The sequence below is a fragment of the Malurus melanocephalus genome, unplaced genomic scaffold (assembly GCF_030028575.1).
Source record: "Malurus melanocephalus ecotype Western Australia unplaced genomic scaffold, MMel_1.1 scaffold_1344, whole genome shotgun sequence".
Taxonomy (NCBI): Eukaryota; Metazoa; Chordata; class Aves; order Passeriformes; family Maluridae; genus Malurus; species Malurus melanocephalus.
The window spans coordinates 21423-32244 of NW_026624576.1; the positions used below are offsets into that span (position 1 = coordinate 21423).

Sequence of the window (10822 nt, forward strand, 5' to 3'; positions counted from 1 at the left end):
TAGAGGAAAAAGGAGAAGAAAGGTATAGCGTATGCTGAAGTGTTTGGTAAAAATATCTCATGCTTTTCTTTATTACACCCTTGTGTTTCAGGTCATAAAGAAGAAGATGAAGCACCTTCTATTTCTGCTGTGCTGTCTCTGGAACAAACAGCTGTGATTCAGGAAATGGTGAATCAAGATGTACTTCCAAAGCTGATGATCCCCAGTCCGACCAACGAACCACAAATGGTAACTGAAGACAAACAAGGAGAAGCAATAAACTGTGCATCAGATGATTTTGATGATGATGAAGAGGAGGATGAGGAAGAAGAAGATGAAGAGGAGATAGAAGATACCAATATGCCTAAAGAAAATGCTGAAATGCCTTTGATATGTGAAGAAAAGTTGGACTCTATGGAAGAACAAAAGAGTATGTCAGAGGAATCTCCAGAAAGCTCTCCAAAGAAAAAACTCGTGGTGAAAATTCCAAAAGCGCAGGGGGAATCCAACGGTGATACTCAGGAAACTTTCATGTTTCCCTGCCAGCATTGTGAGAGGAAGTTTACGACTAAGCAAGGACTTGARCGCCACATGCACATCCATATATCCACCCTGAGCCACGCGTTCAAGTGTCGATACTGCGGGAAAGCCTTTGGCACTCAAATCAACAGGCGGAGGCACGAGCGACGSCACGAGGCCGGGCCCAAAAGGAAACCATTCCTGACACTGACGTCATCACAACACTTGGATAATGTTGCTGACAACCAAGTGATTGTGGAYGACGGTCTTAAAGATGACCTAAACGTTTCCAGTCTCGTGCAAGACTCTGTAGTCTTGGATTCTGAGAAGGTTTCCCAGGAAATGTCAAACTCCGCATTTGCTGAGGAAAATAAGGAGCCCAAAGAGTTGCATCCATGCAAATACTGCAAAAARGTTTTTGGAACTCACACCAACATGCGGAGGCATCAGCGTAGGGTTCACGAGCGTCATCTTATTCCCAAAGGTGTCAGGAGAAAAGGGTTCTTTACCGAGGAGCCGCCRCTCCCAACAGAGCCAGCCCCTGCAGTCCAGAATGTGTACATAGCAAGCACAGAAATRGAAGAGGAAGGGGAAGGAGATGATGTCTATCTTATGGATATTTCCAGCAATATTTCTGAGAATTTAAATTATTACATTGATGGTAAAATTCAGTCCAACAGCAGCACTAGCAATTGTGATGTGATTCAGATGGAGTCCAACTCTGCAGACTTGTATGGACTGAATTGTATAATCAGTCCAGTCACGGTAGAAATTTCCTCAAATTTAAAGGTTACACAAACACATGTGAATGAACCTCCTAAGGAACCTTCTAGCAGTGGGAGCAGTGAATCCAAAAAGAGAAGAACTGCCAGCCCTCCTCTTGTACCAAAAGTAAAAACAGAAATAGACCCAGAACCTATAACTCCTACTAGTTCTTTAAATCTTCCTCTTAGCATTTCAACAGAAAGCTTACCGTTTCATAAAGAAAAAGGGGTTTATTTGTCATCAAAATTAAAACAGCTTCTTCAGACACAGGACAATAAGAAGATAACTCCATCAAGTGAAATCCCTAAACTAGGACCTTCTGTTACATCATCGCCTATTTTGCCTCCAGTCTCCAGCAGATTTAAAAGAAGGACCAGCTCTCCTCCCAGTTCTCCACAGCACAGTCCAGTRCTTCGAGACTTTGTCAAATCAGGCGAGGCAAAAACTGTGTGGAATGATAATGTTCGGAGTTCAAAAATGCCAAAGTTRGAAAGCCACAGCAACTCACCTGCTTGGAGCTTGACTGGAAGGGAGGACAAAGAGACTTTGAGCCCTCATTGCTTTGAAGAATATAAAATATCAAAAGACTGGACAGCAGCTCCGACTTTTGGCAACGTGTGCAACCAGCAGCCGCTGGATTTATCCAGTGGTATGAAACAAAGGTCTGATGTCAAAAGCAAGACTCAGGTTCCTTGGGAATCCGTTTTAGATTTAAGTGTGCATAAGAAGCCTTGCAGCGATGCTGAAATTAGGGARTGCAAAGAAAATTCCACACAGCCAATGTGTAGTGGTGTTAAGAAGAAGAAACCCACCACTTGCATGTTGCAGAAGGTTCTGCTGAACGAGTACAACGGGACAGATGCAGCCCCAGACAGCGCTCTGGGCGTGGACAGCGCCGCCAGCCCCAGCAAAGCCATGGAGCCTCAGGCAGAGCCCGACGCGGATCCCACTCTCTCTGCATTGTCTTCCACTGACACTCAGCCCCTCAGCTCCTCTGCCTCCCCTGTGCCACAGGCACCTGCTGGACCTGCCGTGTGCCAGCTGCCYCCGTTGTTAACGCCCACCAACCCCCCGTCCCCGCCGCCCTGCCCGCCTGTSTTAACAGTGGCCACGTCACCTCCCCCCCTGCTCCCAACCATGCCCYTATCGATTCCAGATGTCTCTGCCAGTGCCACTAACACTTCCTCTTGTCCCTCACCACTCTCCAACACTACYACCCAGTCCCCACTACCAGTTCTTACACCTACGGTTTCCCCTTCTCCATCCCCTGTCCCGTCTGTTGAACCTCTTATTTCTGCTGCTTCACCTGGCCCCCCTACACTCTCTTCCTCGTCTTCCTCCTCCTCTTCCTCCTCTTTCTCMTCTTCTTCCTCCTCATCATCTCCATCTCCACCTCCTCTTTCTGTAGTTTCTTCTGTTGTTTCCTCTGCTGATAACCTTGAAAGTTCTCTCCCAATAATAAAACAGGAAGAAGCTGAAAGTGAGCAACAGAAAGCAAGAGAAGATCCTCATACTTCAAGTGAATCAGGAGTAGTGCAGGAAACATTCAACAAGAGCTTTGTGTGCAATGTCTGCGAATCACCTTTTCTTTCCATTAAAGACCTAACGAAGCATTTATCCATTCATGCTGAAGAATGGCCCTTCAAATGTGAATTCTGTGTACAGCTTTTTAGGGATAAAACCGACTTGTCAGAACATCGCTTTCTGCTTCATGGAGTAGGGAATATCTTYGTTTGTTCAGTGTGTAAAAAGGAATTTGCTTTTTTGTGCAATTTGCAACAGCATCAGCGGGATCTCCATCCAGACAAAGAGTGCACACATCATGAATTTGAAAGTGGGACTTTGAGACCCCAGAATTTTACTGACCCCAGTAAGGCAAACGCAGAGCACATGCAGAGCCTGCCAGAAGATTCTTTGGAACCTTCRAAAGAGGAGGAAGATGAAGATCTAAATGATTCTTCTGAAGAGCTTTATACTACTATAAAAATAATGGCTTCTGGAGTGAAATCTAAGGATCCAGATGTTCGTATGGGCCTCAATCAACACTACCCAAGCTTTAAACCACCTCCGTTCCAGTATCACCATCGTAATCCTATGGGTATTGGGGTTACTGCAACAAACTTCACAACCCACAATATCCCACAGACTTTTACTACTGCCATTCGATGCACAAAGTGTGGGAAAAGTGTTGATAACATGCCTGAGTTACACAAACACATACTGGCCTGTGCATCTGCCAGTGATAAAAAGAGATAYACACCTAAAAAAAATCCAGTACCCCTCAAACAGACAGTGCAGCCTAAGAATGGTGTGGTGGTTATCGCTGGGCCTGGGAAGAATGCCTTCAGACGAATGGGTCAGCCTAAAAGACTCAATTTTAATGTTGAAATTAGCAAAATGTCCTCCAATAAACTAAAAATAAGTGCATTGAAAAAGAAAAACCAGCTTGTCCAGAAAGCTATCCTGCAAAAAAAGAAATCTGCCCAGCAGAAAGCAGAACTGAAAAACAACCCATCCGAAACRGACTCTCACATCTGCCCCTACTGTAACAGAGAGTTCACTTACATTGGGAGTTTGAACAAACATGCATCATATAGCTGTCCCAAAAAACCCATCTCTCCCTCCTCTAAAAAGAAYTCTTCCAAAAAAAATTCTGCAACTTCTTCACCTGCAAACAGTGACAAAGGCAACAACCAGCGCAGGCGAACAGCGGATGCAGAAATCAAAATGCAGAGCACTCAGCCTCACCTGGGCAAGACGAGAGCACGAACCTCAGGACCTGCACAGCTCCAGCTCCCCTCTGCCTCCTTCAAGTCCAAACAAAATGTTAAATTTGTACCATCTATGCGATCTAAAAAGCCAAATTCATCTTCATCGTTGAGGAACTCTAGTCCTGTAAGGGTGTCTAAAATGTCCCATGTTGATGGGAAAAAAACTAAGGTGGTTTCTAAGAACAATTCCTCTGGAATCTCCAGCAAAGCGTCCCGTAAATTGCACGTCAGAATACAAAGGAATAATAAAGCTGTTTTGCCAAGTAAATCTGCTGTGGCAAGTAAGAAAAAGTCAGACAGGTTCAGTGTAAAGTCTAGAGAGAGGATTGGAGGACCCATCACACGGAGCCTGCAGCAGGCAGCAAAYGCAGAGGCAGCAGAAAACAAAAGAGATGAAAGCAGTGCAAAGCAAGAACTAAAAGATTTCAGGTAAGCATTTCATTTGAAGTTGAAACAACCCAGGAACACGTTGCTTGCTGTTTTGCCTATTTTCTTGGTCCTTCTTTTTTGTTTTTTTGTGTTTCTCATGCTTAAATAAAAAAGTTGCATTTCCGAAAACATGGATGCGCAGCTCACTGATGCGAGGTATGATGTACATACTTGATGCATTTTGTCATGTCATGAAATAATACACGGTTTGTATAGAGAATGTCTTTAATTATAAACTGAATTGAAAACTCTGGAAAAAAAAATGTCAATACCTGAGTGCAAATAAACTTGATGTCATTAAACTCAATGTTATTGGAGACACTGACCTTGTATTTGGTATCTGACATCTAAGATAGCCCAGAATCATTCTAGATTTATTTATGGCGGTTCACTAAGTTAAAAAAGATGACTGCATTCTTTATTCACTGAAATAACTTGTTTTGGTTTGTAATAAAAAGCATTCTCTGCATATATATAAATATATATATAAAAGAAACAAACCATGACCAAATACTTCAAAAATGTATGTGCATACAGACTGAGTCAGATCATTAAATACTTAATATAAGGGAAATAGACATGTAAGAAAAGTTACATGAACATGTAAATTTGTTAGAAGTATCATGCTTTTATGTTTCACTATAAAATTTTATAATTAAAGTTCTATTTCTTTTTGARAAGAAGCATTTTAATCACAAGAAAGGGTAATACTTAATAAATAAATAAAATCTTAATCTACGTGCCTGAGTCCCGACTTACGTCTTCATGTAATCTCTCAAATCAATAATAGTATATTTTGCACAGTGTTTATAACCTCTGTTACCTTGCTTCTGCCCTGTTTTTCTTGGAAACAGGTGTCTGATTTGCTGAGGAAGTTTCACAAAGTTCACTGGTAATTAAGAGTTCTTTTGGGGTTGGTAATTGCAGYGCCTGGCTGTGATTAACACCAGATTTAGGGCCAAGGGTAGGTTTTTTTTAATCGAAGTCATTGCTAGGGGAGGAGGGGGAGGAACTGGCAGCCTCTATCAGAACAAGTAGWGCAGGATCTGTTCAGTGTCAAAAATCCAAACTGTTCACAGCTTGTGTGTCTTACAGTGAAGATCTCAGAGGTGAAAATAGTGAGGAAATACTTTGTAAAGTAAAGGTTCAATATAGCAGAAATGCTCCCAAGTGCTAGAGGGGAATTTGACTTAAAATAGTCCATATCCAAATTAGGAGAAAAATGTTACTGGAATTTGGAGACCAATGGTGTAAAAATGCCTTTTAGGAACATGAAATGTCTACCAGGCCTGTTCTCTTGGGACATAAACATCTTCATGTTAATTCTCATCAGCTGCTCTCTTAGTTATGTGTGAAACTCTATTTAACTGATGCCAGAACAGATCAGTAGAATAAGAAGCCAAAATGCCACATCTTTCCATCTAAATGAATCATTTGACCTTAGGCAAAATAACCAARTACTTGGAAATGGGTGCATATGGGAATTGTTTAGTAGTGTTTGGGGAAATAACAATTGACCTGGGGTAAGGTTTCCTTGGCTGGCTCAAATACCTTTGGTTTACTTTGGCAGCTTGGAGTCTTTATCAGTTTAACAACTGGTCACAYTAAGAAATTCTTTTTCTGAATTAACTTTCATAAATCTAGATTGTCTAGTCAACTTCTTTTTATATCAGTTATATCGTATGAAKAATTTTTTTGCCTTCACACAAATATCAGCACAGTTGAACTTTGATTCTACTCTATGTAGGCACTGTTGGGTTTTGATTTTTTTTTTCCAGGAAATCATAATATTTTTTCAAGACTTGCTTCATGTAATATTTGTCTGCCAATTTGTTTTTCATCTTCCTGTTTTTCTGTGTAAACATACTCGTTCACAAATTGTTTTGTCATTTATCTTCAGATTTTGTTGTGGGGTTTTTTTCCATTTCTATTTTCTAGGAATCTCCTGTAAAAACAAACAAAAAATAATAATATCCCTTAATGCCATGGTAGAGCTGTTGTATGCTCATCTTAGGATAAGCCCTACACCAAGGGATGTGAAATCCAAGCTTGCGAAACCCACAGAAGCTGAGTCACAGCCATAAAATTGCYTGCAGGCTTCTTGCTCATGCCCAGTGTCAGGCCTAGATTTTCTTATTTAGTGCTTGACACATGCAGCATGATTCAGATTAAAGTGAAGGGTACTGTTAAAAACAAATGAAACCCAACAGGAAATGATCAGAAGAAATAATGGGATTAACTGAACCAAATCTTCCGCTTTTGATTTTGTCTGTACGTTTGTGGATGGCATCGGGCAGTTCAGTTTCTCTGCTTGGCAAAGCAGGTTCCTTCAGCCTGTCCAGAATTCAGTGTAGATTCAGGGCCAGSAATTGCTGCACTCCAAGGATTTTTGTCATGTATTGGGTCTCTTAAAGCCTTTTGTCTAAATGAATCAGTAGAGGCCAACCTAGCATGGCAGAATTCCCTTTTCTTCCCACCTTCTTCTCGCTTTYTGAGTCTTTTAGATGTCCAGCATACAATGGGAAAAACCTGATTTGGATGTTTTATGAATTTTCCAAGTTCTTATGTACACATGCAAATAAAACTTTATATAGCAGTGATGAATTTCTAAACACCAGATATATAATGGATGCAGTGTATCCTTTTATGGATAAGAAGGTTAGAGCAGGGCTGCAGACCTGCATATTTTGAAAATGAAATATATAATTATTCTAAAAGGTTGTACACCTAATTTAAGACAACAGATTGGTCTATTGTTCATAACAACTTTTTATGGAAATACTGTTTGTCACATGTTCATAGAGCTTTCAAGATTAATGACAGAATGGATGGAAAGTGATTAGTTTCTTTATACAGACACCCCTTTTATTTTTTGTTCTTAAAAAGTAATCTACCTCTTAAAAATTTGTAGTTTAATACTTGTTTGGTGAATTTGTGCCACTTTAACTTTCACTTTCACTATCATTCCCATTTTGTTACATTTCTGTTATGGGGACTTTATGTTGAAATATTGTATAAAGCATTTGTAGCAAGTTAAAAAATAAAATATTTAAAATTATTTAAATTGTTTTGGACACTTCAATTGTACTATATGTGATTTACATTTTACATTAATTTCATTTTGTTTTCATTTTGGGTTGTTAATCTTGGAGCATGTTCCTGTATTAAAGTTTGCTGTTAGTTATATTGTTTCTTCTATTGGAGAGTGATATAAAGACTATTCTAATGAAAACATTAAAAAATGCAATTTGACATAAAAGTGGGGTTGTCCTTGCTTTTGAATGCTGTAGCCTTGCTGGAGGGCTGTAAATGCAGGTAAGCAGCTGAAGAGTGGTTTTCCTCCTGCTCGTGCCGTCCATCCTGTGCTGTAAGTTCCAGGCATAGTTACTGGYGTGTGGTGTTGCAAGCACTTAATGACCAACTACATGGAACTATCATGACACATTTTTCTATAACCAATAAAGTAAACTTTTTAAAAACTTGGGGGAAACTTGCCTTTTGTGTGGAAAGCAGATGTACCAGGAAAAATTAAGCAATTCACATCTAGGARGAGCTAAATGGGCTTGCGTCCTTCRGTTGTGTCCSWCTGGTTCAATGACATGAATTGATACCAATTTGCCATTTCTGACTTAGCTTGAGGTTTTKGGGTTTTAATTGTGGACACAGATAATAAATGTAAACTATTTAAATGAAAATGACACCATTTCAATTTCTGATACTACAGTTTTTTTCTGATACTACAGTGTTTTTATATGCTTTAAACTTGTTAAATAGTTCAATAAAAAAAACACATGTAAAGATTTTTTTGGCTCCTGAGAATTTTGGAATGTTGTATTCCACCACCATGATGTGTGTTTTGCCTCTTGCAGTGGGGCTGGAAGCATCTGTGTCCATATTAGTGTGGCAGTGGGGAGGAATAATGTAACATTGATAAGGCTAAACAGCAATTCAGCAGACAGTTCCTTCACATGCTCCCTACCAATCCAGTAGTAAATTACTATTTTATGTAGTTGTCTATTCAAATTAATGCTTCTGTCTGAGTAAGATTCTTTGGTAAGAAYTCCCAGTTTATTTTTGCATGTTGGATGTCATTCCTTGAGCATGTTCTCTCCATAACAACATTTTCCATTAATTTTAACTGATGGAGGAAGATCTGATGGAATGCTGCAGAGGTTCCAATATTGTTCATGGAGTGTTTTTGCACTCACTGCAGTCTGGGATTTGCATCATGATGGAAGAGGTGAATTCTTAGTCTATTTACAACAGCAGTTACACCAAGGAGATAGGAGGAAGCCACAGTGAAGATTTTCAGTCTTGATTAGGTTTTCCTATATTTACCCAAGGAAAAACATTGTTTTGCAACCCATAATTGTGCTTGTTTGGATATTTTAGAAGAATAAGGAAACATGGAAAAAAAAAAAGGTGAAAATTCTTAGTTTTGAGGTTGGAACGTAAACTTGACTATTGTTTCACATCTTTTACTGACAAATTAAATAGGAGTTGGTGTTTGCTCTTGCTGCAGTCTGGATATTTCAGTCACCCTGTGAGGGTTTATTAGCCATGTCTAGCGCTGAATTGAGCATGCACAAACCAGCCTCATTCCCCAACACCGTGGGAGGAATCTTCTTGCCGTGGTCTTTGCTGTTTCTCTGCTGTGCTGCTAAATCCTGTTGTGTCCCGAGGATGTGCCACTCTGAGATGTTCACCTGCTGATCAATGAAGTGCTGAGTGATGGAGATCTCAACTCCAAACGAGAGTGGATCATCAAGGAGTTTCAGTCCTAAACAGGTGACTCATAGCAAATAGAAATGTGCAGCTTTCATAGTTACCATTGCTATTGCATCTCATCTGCATAATTGAATTTCTCTGGCTTTTATAGCAGCCTCTGTATGATCTGAAGCAACAATAAAGCTGTAACATTGCCCACAATGTGCTGACACATCTTGAAATGCATCCAGGCAGGCAGTGAAAACAATTAAACTTGTCCTGTTTACAGAGACCAAGTGACATGCTGAGCGAGATCAAATGAGTGTTGGTTTAATAAAAACAGCGATGCTGGAGTTGTGGAGGTGGGAGATCTGACAGTTTGTGTTTACCTTTATTTATTTTCCATTATCCAGTTTGCTGGAAGGCATTGGAACCAGCTTGTGGCAGCAACTGTCTGAGCTGTGTTCAGTCCWAGGTGTTCCAGCCAGTCCAGGGGATGCAGCCAGGCCCCTCCTGCTCTGCGAGCTCCTCAGCCCCGGTGGGAGCTGCCCAGGGAAATAAGGCTGGGGTGTTTCTGGTTCTCTGCTTTGTCAGCATTTTGTATTGCATGACTTATTTCAAATCCTAGTTTAGTTTCTGATGATTTTCTTTAGGGAGATGTCTATGGAGCTTCATGGAGTTTGATGTCTAAATGTTCAATATTGAATGCAAATAGGAATAGCACATCATTTACTGTGGTTTGTGACTTTATTTCCAAAATTATGGGCTCAGCTCCAGCTTTTCACTGGAGTTGGGTTTACCCAAGGAGCTGAATTGCTAGAGACAGACAAATCGCTTGTGAATGATCTTAAAAAGACAACTTAGAAGACCTTACATATTCATTCTGGYGTTTATTTACTGAATGTGATCTGCGTGAGTCACATGATGTTGTAGTTCTGCTCATGATGAAAAGGAGCTAAACAATAGATTTTGAACAACAAGTACATGCTGGTTTGGAGCTGAGCTTTTGTGGTAAGTCAATGATGAGAGAGGGGTGAATTTCCACATCTATTTAATTAAACTAAAAAATAGCAGCTTTTTAATGGAAAAGAGGATGTACCTACCAGTACTTTGCAAGAGCGGGATGATGACAAACATAAATCTATTTCAGTGTAAGATGCAAATAAAACACTCTTTAGTAAGTAGTAAGCCATGATTTATTTAGTGTACTGTTAATGGTCTATGGTACACATCAAATGAGAGGGAATTTTTTTCTTACTAAAGAGGGATCTTCTTTCCATTTGTGTGAATGAGTTGCTGTCATTTCTTATGCTTTGTTTGGGRTCTTTTAAAAAAAAATTTAAATAATGTCTTACGGTACTTTTTGAATTAAATGAATCCAAAGGTGACACTCAGATTGTGGCAGGAGTTGGTGCCTCKTTGTGCCCATCAGTGGGGCAAGGGTTGGATGTTTAAAGTGTGAGTAGATTGTTAGAGTGGGGATGGATGCAAAGCATCCAGTATCCAACGATGTTACTGACAGAACACAGGACCAGGAGTCCCGTGCTGCCTCTGCACCACAGTCTCCAGCAGCCACTATTTCTGACCCTCTACCTTAGTTACGAGGWCTGGTGAGATGTAATAGCAATGGTAACTTTGGGTCACCTCTGAGT

General features: G+C 40.2%; 1 protein-coding gene across 2 annotated transcripts in view; it reads left to right on the forward strand.

Moving 5' to 3' along the window:
- The window catches only part of PRDM2 (PR/SET domain 2), a 30238-nt gene extending 20436 nt beyond the window's left edge, over nucleotides 1-9802 (forward strand). For both annotated transcript variants that reach the window (XM_057387755.1, XM_057387753.1), the window contains exon 3: nucleotides 92-9802. In XM_057387755.1, coding sequence (XP_057243738.1) covers nucleotides 92-4467 — 4376 coding nt within the window. In that variant the 3' untranslated portion in view covers nucleotides 4468-9802. The remainder of the gene's footprint in view (nucleotides 1-91) is intronic.
- Nucleotides 9803-10822: the final 1020 nt, after the last annotated feature.